At 43.3% G+C, this 20,411-nt stretch overlaps 1 protein-coding gene across 1 annotated transcript in view; it reads left to right on the top strand.

Annotated features, from left to right (window-relative positions):
• The window catches only part of LOC133915817 (vacuolar protein sorting-associated protein 2 homolog 2-like), a 33,302-nt gene extending 15,146 nt beyond the window's left edge, over nucleotides 1-18,156 (top strand). The window contains exons 4-11 of the mRNA XM_062359147.1: nucleotides 16,281-16,331; nucleotides 16,419-16,523; nucleotides 16,605-16,676; nucleotides 16,801-16,872; nucleotides 17,381-17,461; nucleotides 17,592-17,627; nucleotides 17,716-17,780; nucleotides 17,897-18,156. Coding sequence (XP_062215131.1) covers nucleotides 16,281-16,331; nucleotides 16,419-16,523; nucleotides 16,605-16,676; nucleotides 16,801-16,872; nucleotides 17,381-17,461; nucleotides 17,592-17,627; nucleotides 17,716-17,780; nucleotides 17,897-17,996 — 582 coding nt within the window. The 3' untranslated portion in view covers nucleotides 17,997-18,156. The remainder of the gene's footprint in view (nucleotides 1-16,280; nucleotides 16,332-16,418; nucleotides 16,524-16,604; nucleotides 16,677-16,800; nucleotides 16,873-17,380; nucleotides 17,462-17,591; nucleotides 17,628-17,715; nucleotides 17,781-17,896) is intronic.
• The last annotated feature ends 2,255 nt before the right edge of the window (nucleotides 18,157-20,411 follow it).

The following is a 20,411-nucleotide window of genomic DNA, read 5'->3' as shown; positions in this document are numbered from 1 at the left end:
AGCTACTACCAAGAGTAAGGATTCAGCGACTAACACCTGCGAGAGTGATTTCTCGGGGTTGACACGGGAAGTCTCAATAGCTTGCGAGCGCCTTCGATGGTGTTTTTCCTCCTCTGCCCGCGCATATTCCTCGAACTTGCTCATGAGGACTTCCACCGTGTGTATTGGACGTCGGTTCAGCCGATCGTATAGAGGGCCTTTAGCCAGGCCCTGGGTTGCGGCATCGATGACCGAAGAGTCCGATATGCCCCTAATCTGGGCCTTGGTCTGGGAGAACCTTCGGAAGTAATCACGGAGGGTTTCGTCCGGCTCCTGCCTAATAGTGAACAGGCTTCCGGAGGTTACTGGCTCGACGAAGGTGCCTAAAAGTTGCTGCGGAAGAGGTCCCAGAGTTGGGACCAGGCGTGAATGGCGCCAGGGTCCAGTGCCCAGAACCAACGTATGGCCACCCCTTCCAAGGCGAGAAGGAAGCATTTAGCCATGGTGGCCAATCCACCCCTGCTGGTCTCTATGGCGAGGACGTAGGAACAGACGAACTCATCAGGGTCCGAATCGCCCTTGAACTTAGGTAGCTTTGGGATCCAAAAGCCCTTCAGGAAGGGCGTAGCCTGCATATTGGCCTGCAGGGGAGAGTCGTAATCTTGCAAGGGATCCTCGCAACTCCAGCTCCGAGGCTTCGGAGGCTGAACGTGTAGGGTCCTGGTGTCAATGAGTTCATCGGCCCGTAGAGCTCGTGTCGAAACAGCACCAGTTGTCACGGGGGCAGCGGTGGTCATGCGGGTAGCTTGCTGCTCAACCCGCAGGGCCGTTTGCAGTTCCTCTATATGGGTCAGGAGTGCCGCCAAATGTGATTGACGCTCGGGTGGAATGGTGTTTTCGGCGGTGGCGCTGACTGCAGCCCCTAGGGGCGCGGCGGGGGCCTCGCTTTGCTGCTGCTGTTGCTGCTAGGTCTCCGGGGTAGAGAGCCCTTAGTTGCCGGCCACAGCTATGATCATGGCTGGGTCGGCGGTAGTCGTAAGGCCCTCGTTCCCCCTGGTTGGGGGCCATCGTTGGCGCGGCCTTGGTGGTCTGCTTGGGTGGCATCCTACCTCTCTTAGCACTTATATGCTCGAAATCCCTACGAACGGCGCGCTGTTGGAGCAAGAGATCGTTTTGCCCCAGCAAGTACGGCGAGAGTTTCTTCTAAAGAGGAGACTCAAACTTGGAGACGAAGTTTGAGAGAAAGAAACACCACAAATGTATTGATAGTAGAAAAAATGGATCGGCATAGGAGTATCACAACGTGACTTTGTGTTTGTGCACCTCTATATCCTGTGTGTTTGTGCATCTAGGACAGCATTTTAGCATATGTTTGGCTGGCTAGCAGCCTATAAATATGTATCCCCAACCCCTCAGGTTGGCATGGCATTTTGTGTGAGAAATAAACCAGAAAAATTGCCCCAACTCCTAGTGTCATCCTCTCTCGATGAGAGTAAGAATTCAGCTACTACCAAGAGTAAGGATTCAGCGACTAACAGTAGGCACTTCTTTGTGAGGTGGTCGAACTCTGGGATAATTTCTTGTCTCATCACTTGTGCAAGTTTTACTAGTTGTGTAGTTTTGGGATTTTTCCCATATATTAGTTTTTGTAATCATCTTGCTATTAACTCTTGTTGTTTAAAGCTTTGTACTGATACTTGCACTAGTGTTATCTTTTAGTCCTTAGTTATGCGTTCCGTAGCCGAGAGGTGGCGGGACGCATCAGCAAATGGGCAGTAGAACTACCTCCCTTCGTGGTAAGGTTCGTGGCCCGCACCGCCATCAAATTCCAAATTTTGGCAGACTTCATCACCAAATGGACTCCGGCGCCCGCTGAACCCGTCACTACCCCTCCCCAAGACATCTGGACTATCTACACCAATGGAGCATACAACTCCATGGACGCTGGAGCCGGTGCGGTCCTCATCTCTCCCCTACAGGCCAGTAAGTCTAATTCGCTGCTCGCCTGGATTTCAAGATGACCAACAACATACCCAAATACGAAGTCGTCCTCTTGGACCTCCGACAGGCCCGAGCCTTGGGGGCAGCCAGAGTCATCATTCGGACCGACTCTCAGATCTTCGCCGGCCACGTCAACAAGATACCTCGAAGCCATCCGCAAGGCCGAAGCACACTTCCACGGCATATCAATACGGAGCATACCGCAAACGTACAACAGCTAGGCAGACGCCCTTGCATAAGTTGCTGCCACAGGCAAAGACCCATCGTTGGGCACCTTCCTCGAGACTCTACACTAGCTGACTGCTAATACTCTTGACGAGACGGTCGCCACCATCCTCCCCCCATCGAAACCACCGACTAAAGAGATCCCCTCTTATCCTTCGTTAGCGGAACAGAAGAGCTGGAAGACCCGATTACGCTCTGCCGCATTCAACATCTCGCCATGGGCTACTGTCTCATAGAAGGTGTACTTTACAAGACAAGTGTCTGCGCTCCCTTCCTTCGCTACATTACCAGACAAGAAGGGGCCAACCTCCTCTGAGAGATACATGAAGGCCTTTGCGGTAACCATTTGGCGCCTCGTGCCCTAGCCGGCAAGGCACTTTGTCAGGAGCTCCATTGGCCTACAATCATGTCCGATATAGAAAACCTCGTTTGCACCTGCTAAGGATGCCAATAGATAGGACGCCGAAGCCACTGGCTCCCAGCTCCCCTACAGCCAATCGCTCCCGTCTGGCCCCTGGCTTGTTGGGGCATGGACATCATCGGACCATTCCCCTGTGCCAAAGTCAACCTTCAGTATATGGTTGTCGGTGGATGAACACCGCGAGCTGGTCCTGGAACTACCTCGTACGTGGGGTTAATGCTTGTGGGACTTAGGCAGGATGGATCGTTGTCAACTAGTAGTAATGAATGCACCAAGGATTTAGACAGGTTCAGGCCACACGGAGGTGTAATACCCTACTCCTGTGTGTCTAGTATGTTATCAATGCTCTTCGGATGTCTGTCTTTCTCTGAATCTCTTTCGATCTCCGGATCCTTTTTTCTATCTCGAGCTGATCTATCTGTTACAAGGTGCTCCCTCCCCCTTTTATCCACCGGGGGGAGGCCCTTCAGGAAGTGCCAAGAACGAGGGCACAAGTTTTCGTAAACAATAAATGGAAAGTGACCATCATTGGTCTACAGTTGATGTTACAGAGGTTTGAAAAAATATCCCTCGAACGGTTCTATTGGTCTTCGTGTTCCAGTTTTAGCAGGCGTAGGGGCGCCCACCAGCCAGCCTCTGAGTACCCTCTAATACCCTTTTGGGCAGAGTAGGTCTGCCACGGTCTGATGTGACAGGTTGATAAGCCTCGTGCCTATCAAAGATATCTTCAAACCGCCGCATTAATTGTGCCCACGCCTTCCTGCTAGGTGGCGGCAGGGACTGGCGTATTCAGTACGGCAGGCGTGGGGGGAAAGTGGCTGGATGTGACTGTCCACGCTCCCCATTAAATGCGGTATCGGGCCTCCCACCGACCGACACCTCATCGTGGAGTCCCTGCGGGGTCCACCGGCATGGGGCTTGTCGGGTGCTCGGGGCTTTCTGGGTGCTCGGGGACCGACTGCTCTTGGTGTTCCTTACTCTTAAACTTACTTAGAAGAAACTCTCGTCGTACTTGCTAGGGCAAAACAATCTCTTGCTCCAACACCAGGCATGTGGCATCTTTGTGTTGCCGCTCGACCTCAGCTCGCTCTCCTTTGTCCTTGTCTACATGGACCGCTTTCTCTCCACCTGTTCACCTGCACACATCTTCCTCATCCACAACCAATCCTCGATTTGATCACTTTCAATTGATTGAGCACTTTGCAAGCCTACCTGATAATTCGTCCGTCACCGGACATGAAATATCTCAACATTTCAATTAACTCCTTGCAAATCCGTTTTTGCTGGGCACTACATTTTAAATGCTTCTTATTCCCGTGTTTGATCTTATCCATCTTTGCCCCACTTCCATGTGGGCAGAGACCATGGAAGATTTATTGATCGACGTTCCGGAATGCTTCCTTGCTTCCTTCCTCATTGAGTCACTAGCTGGTCTTGATTGCCCAAGACCCCAGTAAGAATAACTAGTAATGATTCCCAGCAGAGCAACTAGGTCACTAAGAGGTCCTCTACAAAGCAAGTTCTTGCCTCTCACCTAGGCGTGCCCGCAGCAATGAAAGTTGATCCAAAACGTGAGGCTTCCTTCCGATTGCCATGCATTGATCATGCGGCAACAAGATCCACAATCCTAACTATCAATCTCTAGGCAACAAGGAAGCCGCCAAGTCGCCCGTATGCTCGCCATAAAGCTGTTGCCGAGTTTACCTCTTATCCTTTTGTTGTCCCGCTCGCCATAAAGCTGTTGTCTATCTGCATGGCGAAGTATGAGTTTTGTTCGTCGTGGCTCATTGAGAGCTTGCTTCACCCATAATTGCGATTGCTCTCCATTAAAAATTCACTCTCGTTCTTCTTGATTATCTCCAGAAATTGATTTCAGCATCTTGTTCCTCACCATCTCTCAATTTTGTAGGTTTGTATCCCTCGCCGAGCTTTCACAATAATTGCTAGTGCCATGCCTCTGCATTGGGACTTCCAACCCAACACTCGTATCCTCCAAAGCCCTAGTTATGCACTTTTCAGTTCTACCATTGTGGCTCTCTCCATGCTAGCCTAAACCACCGCCACTGGTCATCAGTATCCTCCTCGCCGCATGGGGAGCCCCAAAAGCGTGTTGCCTTACTCACGAGCACTTCATGTTCACTGTTAAGCCTCCACTATTGGAGCCCTTTCCCTGCTGTCGCTGGGAGCGGTGGTCCACATGAGTCTGCCGATTGGAAAACGGAGCATTGCTTCGAGATTTACATGCCACGTTCTCTCTACCTAACATCCAATCAATTTCATTTTTCAATCGAAAATATATTCATTATGGTCTCTAGCACATATTCAACTAACAATATGCCCACCAAAATCAACAGCGTAGATATTTCTCTTTTTTCATCAATTAATATGGTAATTTTAAGGCCTTGAGAGGGAACTTTGCTTTACTAAGATAATAGATACAAATCAAGTAAACAACATAGCAACATGTGAGTGGTTTACAAAGAGCTCTCGACCCATCCAACCACCAAAGGACCCTCGCCTAAGGTTCTCCTCCATCGTTGTTGGCCGTCATGTCGTCATAGGAGTTCTCCCCATCCTCCTCCCTGTTATGAATAGCTCTTGTAGTAGCCCCATGGTGGCAATATATGAACTAAATGAGTGTAAATTAAAAGAATAGGACTCTACTAATGAATACGTAAAGGATTTTATATTCCGAGCACCCTCTCAATTACAAGGCGTATGCAATAGTGTTACATTTGAAAGAGTGGACACTAAGTACTAAACTTAGACATAATATAAAATTGATACATCCAAAATATGTCTCTTCAAAGCTGTAGTGGAGCAGAGCCATGTTAATCTGTCGAATCAAGTTGAAGAAGTGCAAAACAAACCACATGAGTAGAGTTGTGGCGATGACAAAAAAAAAAAGAAGAAGAATGCCCTTGGTCAAAAATTGCAAAACAAAGCAATGACGAGTAGCAAGACGACAAATGAAGTTATAACAAAGTTACGAAAAGACCTAGATAATCACGGGAAAAAATTAGACAAACAAAGATGAAGTCTTGCTCACCACGAAAGAATTTGTGGACTTGCACTGTTGCATCAATTATGGACTTGACGGACACAATGGAAGCAAATGAATTAGACTCAAAAGAAGCAAGCAGCAACACAAAAGCTAGTTTTAGCTCGGAGAAGCCAAGCAGTAGCCCAACAGGTAGTAGCAACAGGAGCAGCACCAAAGTTGTGCCACCACAGGCCCAAAAGAGAACACGTGTATAGGCCATGGTCAAGTAGAAAACAACACCAACAAGTAGAAATTAGATGATCGCGGCGGTGTGAAAAAGTCGGGGATGGTGGCGGCTGCGATAACGTGTAGATCCGCACCAAAGAGACCAGACTGTGGCAGTGTGAATAACCTGCTACAGAGACAACCTGAAGAGTTGGCGGCGACATCGACGTGCAGATCCGCGCTAAAGGGATCGATCCCATGGACAATACTTCGTTAACTACCCGTCGTGATGAGCGGGATCCGATGAAGGAGAGTCGTGGCGTTGACGACGAGGGTCAACAGCAGCAGCTAAATTTTTAATCCGCTGTGAAGTTTTAATTTTTAGGAAACTAAGAACACCTAAACAAGTCTAATTGAATCTAAGGGTTACCACAGGTTTCAAAGGAAGCTTAGAGACATTTTCACCAACCACCTGCAGCTACAAACTCGCAAACAAATAGATCGGACAAATTGCCTCAAAGATGAACTAGAACGAGAGAGTATGCAAGAAAGTAAAGGATACAAGAATTTGTTTCCTAAAGTTTGGATCAAACGATCCTACGTCTCCATTGAGGTGCTCACAAAGATCCAGGTCTTCTTTTAACCCTTATCCTCACCAAGTGACCATGAAGATCGAGTTTGGGCTTACTCAAAGTTTTTTCTTCCCTTGCGGATGCGAGGTTGACCTTCACAAACTTCACGGGGCACTCCAAGAGTAACGAACGCGAATTGACGGCTTGACGACGAACTCAAGTGCTCAAAAGATGCTCACTAGCATTCAATCTCATTTTCCCAACTCAACTCTCAAAATCTTGCAAGATTTGATGCACTAGATGAATTAGAAGGGCTATAAATGTGTTTGTCTCGAGTTGGTTAAGCAACAACAGCATTTTAAAGAAGAGGATGAGGGGGTATATATACTCTCCCTTAAAAAAACTAGCCGTTATAGTGATTTTTATACTGACCCAGGATATCCGGAATAACCCGGAGACTCCAGGTTGACACTTAAATGCGTAACCGAGAGCTGTTTGGAACCCAACTCTGAGGGTCTGGATGACTGACAGAACCGGAGTATTCGGGTCAATCTGTAGACTTCGGGTAAAAAAAAACTTAACAGAGCACTCCTGTTGGAGCTAAACTCGGAGTATCCGGATAAGTCCAGAGACTTTGGGTCTAGACTAAGACATTTAACTTTTCGGTGTTCGTGAGGTGATTTGTCTGTCTTCTTTGGTTTAGATGGGTACTTTGAGCACTGAGACATCTTCAAGTCAATCTATACGCAGCTCTCTTGATAGAACGGTATACCTATACTCAAATTCAAAAATAAAATCAATTTAAATCTATTGAGTGACTACATGTCGCTTCTTTTTTCTTTTTGAGGGACGCTAACGTCATTTAACTTCTTTGATGGGACTAAAACTTGTTCATAACTTTGATAATAAACTCATTAGTCTCTTAATCGTTTGTCATCAATTATCCAAAACCCACATAGGGTCTAGATGTACTTTCAATCCCTCCTTGGTAATTGATGACAACACGATTAAAACTTACGAAAGATAATTGAATTAAAGATTTTAAATTCTAAGATATATGTGAGCTCCTCCTAAATGTGATATTTAAAGGAATTTTTTGCGAGGGCTGACTCATCTTAGCATTCGTGGGGTGCAAAAAGTGTGAGTGAACATGATAATCCGTGATGCATATGACATGATATATCACATAATAAAAAAAAGAAAGAAACAAACATTACACCATAGAATGTCATAAAGATCCCAATTTAAAAATCGACAACTATCACACCACCGTATAGTAAACACATTATTACAATAAGTCTTACATGTCTAACATAAATGATAAAAATTTCAACAGATAAAAGAGACAGGATGTTCCGGGATCAGGGCATCAAAGCAAGCACAAAAAAGAAAAGAGAAGCAAAGATAAAGATATAGTCGCTGCCCTCATCATAGTCCTCATCTCTATTTTTATCCCTACTGCCACTACCATCATCATCATCATCTTAGGAGCTTTCCTCAGCACCACCCAAATCCTCTTTCTCGGTCTCTTCCTCCTCAACCTCTTGAGCATGAGATGCTTCCGCACCCTCTGCAGCAGTTTGAGCCTCATCATATCAAGCCTATGGATTTTCAAAAGTTTCAGGCTCGCTTACTTCTTTTTCGGAGGCAATCGAAGAGCAAGAAGGTTCAATCCTCAAATATGTAGTAATAGTTTTTGCATCTCCTCAATCTTCCTTAACTTCAAATGAGTCTTGTCGTTATGCTCCTTTATCTTCACAGTATTATAAATGCAAACATTGAATATGGCTTTTAGAGCACTCTTGATAAAAGATGGATAGTCACATGAGGAAGATGCACGCCTCACTGCTGCCATTTGTTCTACACTAGGAGTTGACCTCGAAGGAGAAGGTGGTATAGATAAAGATGATTTTGAACCCACCAACTTTACCCTATAAGGCTCATACTTAACTTTTTTGAAGAAATTCTTCTTTGCGACATTCTCGATCATAAACATGATATATCTCATAGACACAACTCCTGCTAGGTGTGTGAGATGTAGTGTATATCTCTTCCTAAAGAATGTCCATCACACTAAAAGGATCATCCTAATTAGACATCCTAGTGAGTTCCTTGTGTTCCCTTAAACATTAGTGGAATCACCACTTTTTGGAGCTAAGGTGACACGGAGCAAAGAGTTTAGACATTTGTGAGGCAAGCCTTTTGTAGTGCCAAAAGTCACTTCGTCTCGATCCTCATACATGAAATCTATTTTTTCAGATGAGAGTTATGGCTCATTATGAATCTTGTCTTGCTTGTGTCTCGGATATCAAATCCAAATAAATGAGCAAAAGACCGGTATTTGATCTACGGCAACATACTCGGCTTCGGCGGTGGCAAGCCCCAGAGATACTCTTTCTATCCACTTTGCAACAGGCATAATCGGAATTCAAATAGCTGATAAGGTCAAAGATTGAACCTTTAGGATACCATAAGCCAAGATAAATGATATGAACCAAATATCTAATAATTCTCTTAATGACCACTAAATGACACTATTTTGAAGCGGCTTGAAATCTTACACACATGTACACACTAAGTATAATATCGAGTTTTGATGTATAAAGTAAAGAATCAACCATGGAGCGAGATGTCCATTTGATTGAATAGGAGTCTTGATGGACTTGGTATTCTCCATATCAAATTTCTTGAGCATCTCTTTGATGTACTTGATTTGACATATGAATGTGCCTTCCTTGAATTGTTTAATTTGAAATCCTAAAAAGAACTTCAACTCTCTTATCATTGATATCTCGAACCTTTTGTTCGTGATTTTACAAAATCCAAACCTTCTTTTTGCATGAAATCTTAAGCAACCAACCTTACCTTTTTATCTGGTCACGATCTCGTTCTCATCTTGTTTGTTGCGGAAGACCCATTTGATCTCAATCACATTTTGATTGGGTATTTTCACCAATGACCAAACTTTATTTCTCTTCAAATTATTGAGCTCTTCTTGCATGGCCATCACCCAATCCGAATTTCCAAGTACATCTTGTACCTTTAAAGGGTTTCAAAGAGGAAACAAAAAGTGGTTACCCTTGGGATTGTTGTGGTTTTGTTGAAAATCAGGTGATCTCTTTGGATACTTTAATTCACTCTTGGATATGACATTTGTGATCGTGGTTGGGTATCATCCACTTCATCATCATCATCAAGGTATTTGTTCTTGATCTTGATCTTGGCTTTTGGTCTTGATCAAAGTTGATGTTGGTGGCTCCACTTGAGTTGATGAAGATTATTAGCCACTTGTTGCTCTTGGTAGCTCTTTAGGCTTAATTTCATCAATTGTTATCTTCTTGATTGTCTCACTTGGGATCGTGGTTGTATATCATCCACTTCATCATCAAGGAATTTGTTCTTGATCTTGATCTTGGCTTTTGGTCTTGATCAAAGTTGATGTTGGTGGCTCCACTTGAGTTGATGAAGATTATTAGCCACTTGTTGCTCTTGAGACTCTTTAGGCTTAACTTCACCAATTGTCATCTTCTTGATTGTCTCACTTAAAATTTTTTCATCACCTAAAATAATATGATCAACTTGCTTCACTTGGGAGCTGTTAAATTCATCAAATTTTACGTCACGTGCGATTTTAACACAACCGGTGGTTTTGTTGAAAACACAGTAAGCCTGTATTTGATTCATAATCAAGCAAAAAACCTTGGCCTTAGGAGCAAACTTAGAATTTTTTGTCTTCTTGTTTAGAATAAAGTATTTACTACCAAAACTCTAAAGTAAGATACATTAGGCTTGTTACCGATTAGAAGTTCGTAGGAGGTCTTCTTCAAAATCTTGTGAAGATATAACCGGTTGATGGCATAGTATACGGTGTTGACGGGCTCTGTTCAAAATTGATCTAAGATCTTTTACTAATCAAGTATGTTCTTTGCCGACTCTGAGAGTCATATTGTCTCTCTCGACAACCCTATTTTATTGAGAGGAGTAGAGTGCCGAGAATTCATGTTTGATCCTTTCTTCATAAAAAAACTCTTCAATTTGTGTATTCAATTTGTTTTCGTTGTTGCTTCTCACCCTTTTTACCTTCATATCGAATTTATTTTAGGTTCTTCTCACAAATTTCTTGACTATGGCTTATGTTTCACTCTTTATCATATACAAAAATACCCAAGTGAAACGAATAACATTTGTTACCGCCAATGTGAAAAAGCTCTAATGGTCTTGTGGTCGTCATCACATTCTTGGCGGGATGAGGAGCTTCAATTTATTAATCCTAGAATGTACTCCTCCTTTAAAAGTTTAGACAAGTTTCAACATGGGCTAGTTGGCGGTAACATAACCAACCCATACTAGATTTAGCAATTAAACAAGTTTAAGGTCTTACCTTCATCTGTTGAAAAGTTAACAAGATAAAATTTATCCTTCAAACGATCGGTGAAAGCTATTGAGCAGTCTTTACTTCTAAAAACGGTCACACTTCATTAGTAAAAAGACAATTATAGTCTATTTCACAAAATTGTGATACGGACAACAAGTTGTATATAAGAGATTTGACTAACAACATATTTGAGATAGAATGATCATTGGAGATGATAGCAATTTTACCTAAAGTGTCTCTCCTTTCCCATCATAAAAAGAACGATCTCTATTTTCTTCAAATGATGAAAACATTCCATTCTCTCCGGTCATATCATTTGTGCATCTACTATCAAACACCCATATATTCCTTGGATTGCTTGACTTGTGTGGTGAGATCATTTTGTTTGCCTTTCTTGATGAACTTGAGGCACTCTTTGTCATTTATCATCACACGCTCACTTAGTTTGCTTATATGCATATCAAATCTAAGGTCTCTCTTTTGCTTATTGTCATTACTCTCAATGGTCTTGTATAATGCATACTTGGATTTGTATCTCATTCTCCTTTTGTAATCCTTGCAACGATTGAACATTAGTAGCACAAGTAACTAGTGGAAGTATTAGAGAGTAAGATTGCTTCATTAGAGAGAGAAAAGCTATTCCTAAGAGCATCAATTTGCACTTCAAGAGTTTTATGAGTTTCATCCGAACACTTAATTTCTCTTGAAGGAATTGCTACCCTCTAGACTAGTAATTGAGAAATTGATCAAATATCTTAATTTGGCCAATTTCTCAACTCTTAGTTTGCAAGGAGCTCCTCGAGTTTTAAGGTTTCTATCTTTTTAAGGATGAGCAAATCCTCTTACTTTTTGAGAATCTTCTTTTGACTATTATTTTCATTAGCTCGTTTATCTTAGACATGATATTTTTACTTAAACCTTTAAGCAAAGATTCACAATCAATATCACTACTATTACTAAGAGTTTGGATTGTGATTTTACCTTGCACCCTTTTACCATGAGACACTTGATAGTGTCATCGTCGTCGCTCATGTCACCAAAAAGTGATTTTGTCGGTGTAGAGGAGCGGATGACGATGGTGGTGACTCCTTCATCATCGGAGTGAGAGTCAGAGTTGGAGTCCCACTCCTCGCCAATATGAGCTTGACCTGAATATTTCTTCTTGTGAGTCTGTCATTCTTAAAAGACTTGTTCTTCTTTTCCCTCCTTGTCCTTTCTCTTCTTTTTGTTTGGACATTCGGTGATAAAGTGGCTAATTTCGCCACACTCATACAATGAAATCAATCTCTTCATCATTGGAGCTCTCATCTTCTCTTGAGCTCTCTTCTTGTGAGGCAAGCGCCTTGAATGATACTTCTTTGTTTTTTGAGGTTGAGCTTTGCTTGACTAGGTTGACTTCATTGGCTTCCTCATGAGCAAAAATTCTACCGAGCACATCACTTGGTGTGAGTCTCTTGTAGTCTCTTCTTTCTCAAATGAGAGTAAACAAGGTAGGTTTCTTGGTGTAAAAGATCTTAGCAATCTTTGCACCACTTTATAATCATATAGCTCTTCACTTTCAAGCTTTCTAATTTTGTTCACAAGCACCATCATACGGTCATACATTATTGCTTAGGGGGTTTCTTCATCTTCCATAACAAATCTTCCCAATTTGCCTTTAAGCAATTCTATCTTGGACTCTCTCACGCTTGCGGTGCTTTCATGTACGACTTGATGTGTATCCCATATCATTTTGGCTTTCTCAAGTCCATCCACTTTGTTGAATTCTTCGGGGCTCAAGACGCCAAGCAATACACTTGCAGCTTGTGCATTGCGGTGAAGATTTTGTTCTTACTCAGAAGTAAGCTCTTCTTCCTCATCTGATAGCTCAAGACATGTGTAAACAATCTTTCAAATACTTGGATGAAGAGATTAGATGCAATTTCATTTTATGTCTCCAAGCGGTATAGTGTGCTATCAAAATATAGCGCACGTTCGGACTGCACGGAAATTTAGGAGTTAGAAGTACTCAATTTATCATAATTGAATTCAATTGCAACTCCCCTGCCTTTATCATCGCCCGACTTTGAAGCGTCATCTTTTGGACTCTTCGGGCTTCTCGGACCTTTCGGAGTCTTCTCCTCGGATGTCGACATCTTTAACTCTCCAAGCGGCCTTTAGGCTCTCATACCAATTGAATGTACATGATGCCGCCTAGATGGGGTGAATAGGCGTTTCCTGAAAATTAAAACATCACAGCGGATTACAGATTCTGGATACTCCAGGTCAATCCGGAAACTCCGGGGTCCGGAGGTTCCGAGCTCAACTCGGATAGTTCGGATGGAACAGGAAATAAAAAAACTAAGAACAGCTTAAAGACATTTTCACCAACCACCTACAACTACAAACTCACAAACAAATAGATCGGACAAATTGCTCCAAAGATCAACTAGAATGAGAAAGTATGCAAGAAAGTACAGAAGACAAGAATTTATTTCCCAAAGTTAGGATCAAATGATCCCTATGTCTCCGTTGATGTGCTTAAAGAGTCGGGTCTCTTTCAACCCTTATCCTCACCAAGCGACCACGAAGATCGAGATTGGACTTACTCAAACCTTCTTAAACTTCCCGTGATACTCCACAAGCTTGGGTGTTCTTCGAACGACGCCTAGTCATCTAGAAGCTCCAAGCTACAAGAGTAACAAACGTGAATCGACGGCTTGATGACAAACTCAAGTGCTTAAAAGATGGATAAAGCTCACTAGCACTCAATCTCACTTTCCCAACCCAACTCTCAAAATCCTGCAAGATTTGATGCACTAGATGAGTTAGGAGGGTTATTAAATAGTTATAAATGTGTTTGTCTTGAGTTGGTTCAGCAACAATAGCATTTTAAAGAAGAGGGTGAGGGGTAGGTAATACTCTCCCCTAAAAAAACTAGTCATTACAGTGAGTTAGCACTTAAATATGTAACCGAGAGCCTTGTCTGGAACCCAACTTGGAGGGTCAACCCAGAGCACTCATGCTGGAGTTGAACTCGTAGACTCCGGCTGACACTAGAATCTGGAGTATCCGGGTCAGCTCGGAGACTCTGGGTCCAGACTAAGACATTTTAACTTCTTAGTGTTTGAGGGGTGATTTGTGTCTATATTCTTTCTAGATAGGTACTTTGAGCACTGAGATATCTTCAAGTCAATCTATATGCATCCCTCTTGATAGAACGACATACTTATACTCAAATTCGAAAATAAACCAATTTAACTTCTTTGATGGGACTAAAAACTGTTCATAATTTTGATAAACTCATTAGTCCCTTAATAATTTTGTCATCAATTATCGCCTAGATGCACTTTCAGTAGCCCTCAAGCAGACAACAGGATCCTCGTGCAGACAGTTGGCGACTTCTATACGTCGAAGGCAGGAGCAAAACAGATATGGTGGTGGGTGGCAAGTGGAAGAGCTCTGGTATCATGTTATGAATAGCACCTGTATAAAACAATAGCTCCATGGGGGTACATAAGTGCGTAACGCAAAAAGAAAATGACTCTACTAATGAATACATAAAGGATTCTATATTCCTAACACTCCCCATGGTCATCGTCACCTCGCGGTGCCTTGCTTGACCAACACGGTCACCACCAACCGCCAACCCACCCACCGTATTTTCTAGACGCTACTTAGATCCGGTCGCCCTCTGCGACGCCTGAGCTCCTTCATTCGCCACCCACTGGAGCGCCACCACGGCCTCCGTGTTCGAAGGTGAACATCGCCTGAATCCCCACCACACCACCACCTTTCACCGGCGTCCCCGCCAACACTGCCACCAGGCGCTCTTCGATGACCCCCAACCCGGTATTGTCCTCATAGCCCAAAGCCATCAGTAGCCCCTCCACTGGATCCTGCCTCCTCACCGGCCACTATCCCCTTCGCCGCATTCTCCCACGCCAGGCATGGCCAGCCTTACCTTCTCCATCGGCCATTGTTGCCCCAACATCCTCCTCCGCTAGATCTCGTCTCCCCACTAGCTGCCATCCCCTCCGCTCGGCCCCCGAAGGCTCTACGAGCCATCCTAGTCCTCCTCTGTTGTCTCTCCTGAGTCATCGATGCTTGTCGTGCCGCCGATGTGGCAAGCGCCCATGCTCCCCTCTCGACCACGGGTCTCCGTCATGCATTCCAATCTCGTCGCATGTGTCAGTCGTGGGGCCGTTTTCTTAGGCCATGGTGCTGTCGGTGGCCGTATATGCACCACCATCATCGGGTGCTCCAGGGAGTTCAAACCGCAAGGGGGACAAAGTCTAGAAAAAGTAAACAAAGTGTGGTTGTCCAACAGTTGCCATAGTGGCTTTGGGTCAAGGAACCTGTGCAAGTGCCCAATACACCTTTGGCATATGAGATGCCGTTCTGGGTGTCTCAGCAACAGTCCAAGTTCAGGAGCAAGATGGTTGCCAATCAGAGGAAGAGTAATCCTTTATCGTTGAGTAGGTAGCTGTCCGATGTTCTATCGTCGAGGCCGTCTAGTGTTTTGTGTAAATTTCCTTTTTTGTAATTTCAGGCCACTAACATGCTTGTTAGTCAGTGAGTTGTAAGCAGTTGCACTTTTTTTCCTCTCTTAATGAAATACGTGCATTGCACGCTCTAGAGAAAAAAAGTAGATTTTGGTGCTCCGACAGGTTTCTCTTTTTCGTGAGTCTGAAAATAACGCACAAAAACAGCCATAAATGAATTGTTTGTTACATCTCCTTACAAAATCAGCAGTAGCCCCATTGCATTTACAATCGGAGGATGAACAACAAAGACCAACAATCGGAGGATGAACAACAAAAACAGCAGTACTCTTTTTGGCATATGTTGGAGAGGTATAGCAAGGCCACCATTCGAATTAAGATTTCCACTGAAAAATTGCTATTTGAATTATAGTGCTCATGAGGATTCTTCTTCCTTTTCAAGATTGCTAGTTCGGTTTTGAAGCTGCTTCATTCATCTGCTAGGACATCAATAGCAGATAACAACTTGTGATAACCATTACATATCTTTATCATCAGTTTATTGAATGCCATCCTTAGCTCTCCCACATAATCATTCTCACTTCCCAAGATGCTCTGCAGCTAGCCTTATTGCTTAGAAAATCTCTCCATTATATGCCTTCCATCGCTTTGTAGCTAGCCCTATTGCTGGTGACTACATGCATGGCATTGTCTTCCCTGATGCCCTTACTTTGTTCTCGAGTAAACCCGACTAACGTTGTCACATCATGACTCATGTGAGATGCATCAATCGATTCTAAGAAAAAAGTCTCCTTCAGACTATCAACAAGGAAATTTACCAAATGCTTCTGCTTCTCACTCTTATCTGGCCATGCATCTGACATAAGTGTGCATGTATTGTTCGTCTAAGCCATCTCATGCTTTTTTAACTAAAGATCTGCCTGCAAGAATGGGGCATACTCATCTCATGAAAAGTAACTGGATCAATTGTGCAATTTTATCTGGTTTAGTGATGATGTCACTTGTAATATTGCAGGAGAAGAAGCTGGTTGCAGAGATAAAGAAGACAGCCAAGACTGGAAATGAGGTGAGTCTGTTAGGATGTTGTGGAAGATTCGCAATCTAAAATTTTCTTTATCCTAATTTATGACATAGATGAACTGGATTTCTCTAGGCGGCAACAAAAATATTAGCTAGGCAACTTGTTAGGCTGAGGCAACAAATCGTCAATTTGCAAGGCACACGGTCACAGATCCGTGGAGTAGCTACTCACACACAGGTATGACCACCTTCCTGTTTGATTTTTGGGATTGCTGTTCTGATTGAAAACTTGCTGTTAACGCATCCATTCTTTATTCAGGCAATGTATGCGGGTACTTCAATCTCTGCTGGAATGAAAGGTGCAAGCAAAGCTATGGCAGCAATGAATAAGGTATCATGAAAGACAGCCATGTTAGCTGGTGTTAAAGCGTCGACACATCCTCTGAAGAAATTTTGCTTTTGAACTTTTTTGACAATCTTCTAAGTGATCTTCTGTGTTTTACCGCACATTTTAGCAAATGGAACCTGCAAAACAGATAAAGGTCGTGAGAGAATTCCAGAAGCAATCAACTCAGTTGGACATGACGGTAATAACATTGAGAATATGCTGGCTTGTTTTCTTCAATTCAAAGTTCTGGAATTCTTATGTCATATTAGTACATGCAAAGCCTACCTAGTTGCTTGCTTACTTCCTATGCATACGGATGAACTAGATCAGAGTGGCATATGGCATGCGATAGCATGGGCTTCGATAGTGCCACAGAATTATTCAATAGAGCACTGCAAAATCCTGACCGAGTCTCACGTGTTTCAATTTTTGGAGCTCACGATCCTGACTTAGAACAGTTGGTCGTTCATAAGCTAGAAGAACTTCTTAGCATCCTTAATGTTAAATGTTGCCTTTTCATGTCATTTTACAATAGTTGCAACTTGTTAGTGTGCTTAACTCTAACGTAAAATATGGTTGCAAGTGGTTAATCTTTTCTGGGAGATAACACGAGTTTTTAGTGCAATTTCAGACCTGTTGTTACACAGTTAGAAGAAAGTGTTGCAGGCTTGTAGCTATCTCACTTTTAAATGGCTGTTTCTATGCAGCTCGAAATGATGTCTGATGCCATTGATGAAACGCTCGACAAAGATGAGGCTGAAGAGGAAACAGAAGAGCTTACAAGCCAGGTAACCTACCGCCTCTGCTCTCAGCTACCAGCTTCTGAGGACTTGTGCTTTGATTTCTACTAGATCATGAAAATTTCACCCATGGTATGCTTGCTCATGTTATCAACACATCCCTCTGCCTACTACTCAGGTCCTTGATGAGATTGGTGTTGATGTGGCTTCTCAGGTATGCTTTCGATACATGACTGTAGTCCGTGCAGATATCGAGTCTCAATTCTGACTTGCTGAATTCCAATGCTTTCGTGGAAACGCAGCTGTCGTCAGCTCCTAAAGGTCGCATCGGAACAACCAACAAGAAAGTCGACAACAGCCAAGCACGGTATGCAAATGATTTTTCAACTCCTGAAATCACGCTGTTCCAATTTGGGTCTAGCTCACTTTTCTTGTGTTGTGTTGCTCTTTTTTTTTTTTCTGATTGAGGCGTTGTTCCTGCAGGAATGGCGCAGTTCCTGCAAGAAACGTTGTTGCACCGCCTGAATCCTCTGCTGAAGTTGATGATCTGGAGAGCCGATTGGCGTCTCTTCGCCGACTCTGAGCTGCTGGGGGAAAAAATGCTATAGTCATGCATCTATATGTAAATTTGTTTAGTGATGACATGGTTTGTTGACAAATGTGATGGTAACTTAATGTTTGTAAGCAAACAATTCAAACTGCACATGATATGATTGAACCTCGTCTTATCTTCCTTTCTGAAATTCTTTCTTTCCTTTTGAATTGTCGGCACACTCAATCTGGTTGTCCACAGTTTTTCGGTGTCTGGCATAGATCAGAGGCACACCTGACATGGCTACACAACAAGCACTGGAGCCAACCATTCCACAGGCTCGTCAGTGCAACAGAATTGACGAGTTCTTGAACCATGCCAGCCAAGGTGACCTTGCCTTTTTCCGTTGGATGCTAAGTTCAGCGGCCATGGTCATGTGGAGTCTTAACATCCGAAACTTTGACAGCGAAGACATAGCAATGATTCCCCAACTCAAGGATATATACACGTTTTATCGTCATCCAGGTAGGTTATCATGGCACTAGGTGGCAGCCATATAAGTCACGCTTTTAATAACATCCACCCTAAGTACATATACAACAAGCAAGCAGAAGGCGTTCTCTTTTCTTCTGAGGACAAAATTTTGATTCCCATTGACCAAGTGATGGGTGTTGTTCCTCGTAAGTCTTAAAATGAGAACTACAAATTGCATTCTGTTTCACCCATTTAGGTTCAAATCAGAGTAGTCAAACACACAAACTAAAAGTATTATTAAAGAAAGAAGTGCAGAACACAATGACAAGTTGTATTTGATTCCTGGTGAACTGGTTCACACTTCAGAAGAACAATCAGCTCAAGGAAATGAGATTCATAGTCATCTGAAACAGAGCCACATTTTTTTTGGGACGGAATACAGTAGGGGTTCATTATAAATAAGCAAAGATAAAAGGCAAGAGAGAGGAATCTAAACAACATTAGTGAGCTAAGAGAGATTGAGGCTGAGGGAGGAGTTCATTCTATGTAAGCGTAAATTTAAAAAAACTCAATCCAAGGGGAGAGACATCTCGAAGGCCAATTAAGGTCGAGAAAAAGCTTTGAAAACTGGCTATAACCCACATGCTATCGCTGAGCGACCGTGCCACAACCACGGGGAACATATAAAGAGGAGCCTTTTTTACGAGCACTAGGGTTTGAGCTCTGGTCGGTAGCCTCACACCTGGAGGTCTTATCACAAAATAAAGAATATTTCCACTGCTAGAAGAAGGGTCTTGTTTGCTTCAAGATAAGCCCAATTCTCTTTGCTTCTAAATTTCCCAAGCTGCAATTGTGAATGCCTCCATGAAGAAGGGATTTCGGAAATCAGTTCTGGCCTGCTGAATCATCACAAAGAAGCTTACAGAGTCATCCCACGTCACACCAAGAAAGTTCCAGCATCTGATACTGAAGGGACAACCAAAGAACAGGTGATATGTTGTCTCCTCTGCACTACGGTTACACATGACAGTTGTATTACTCACTTCAAAATGTTTCTTGTGTTGAGTCTGTCCATGAATAAGAGCCAGGTGAAAAATTTGAGTCTTTTACAACAGCACTTCAAAATGTTTCTTGTTTTCAGTCTTGAAAGAGTAGGAAACTGGGAGAATACTCGGCTTGATTATTCTCAGATAGCCCTTGGGCTTATATAGTGTATATGTACATGGTGTTTAAACAGGGTTAGAATCTATCTATAAGATTACAGAGTTTATCTCCAAGTCAGATGTTATCTCTAAGTCAGAGTCTTATCTATAAGACGGTTAAACACCCTTTGATACCAGCTGGACTCCAGGAGGATCACAATGAACTTGGTGTTGGTGGGTGAACAGTAGAACATAGTACCATACATGAACAGTAGCATAGGATCTGGGCTTGGTGTCGGCTGGATAGGAAGATATTCCAATTGTTGAGACTGGAGTGAAAATCTTAGAACACTGCAACCGACAGACCTTTGGTGAAGACGTCCGCGTACTGGAGAGTTGTAGGGACATGTAGGACGTGAACTTCACCTAGAGCAACCCTTTCACGAATGAAGTGTACGTTGATCTTCACATGTTTGTTCCGTTGATGCTGGACCGAGTTGGTGGAGAGGTACATCGCACTGATGTTGTCGTAGTAGACAAGGGTCGCCTTGGTCAGCGACAATGGAGCTCGGCGAGGAACTAGCACAACCAATAAGCTTTGGTGACAGCGTTGGCAACTCCGTGGTACTTAGCTTCAGCACTAGATCAAGAGATAGTGTGTTGTCGCTTGGAAGACCAGGAGATTAAGTTGTCGTCGAGGAAGACGTAGTAGTCAAACGTAGACTTGCGAGTTTCGAGGCAACCGACCTAGTCGGCATCAGAGTAGACGACCAGGTCATGAGACAAACTGCGAGAGAGCTGTAGACCATGCCCCAGGGTGCCTTTGACTAATCTCATAATGTGCTTAATC

The sequence above is a fragment of the Phragmites australis genome, chromosome 4 (genome assembly GCF_958298935.1).
Source record: "Phragmites australis chromosome 4, lpPhrAust1.1, whole genome shotgun sequence".
Taxonomy (NCBI): Eukaryota; Viridiplantae; Streptophyta; class Magnoliopsida; order Poales; family Poaceae; genus Phragmites; species Phragmites australis.
This window is presented reverse-complemented; position numbering and strand designations above follow the sequence as displayed.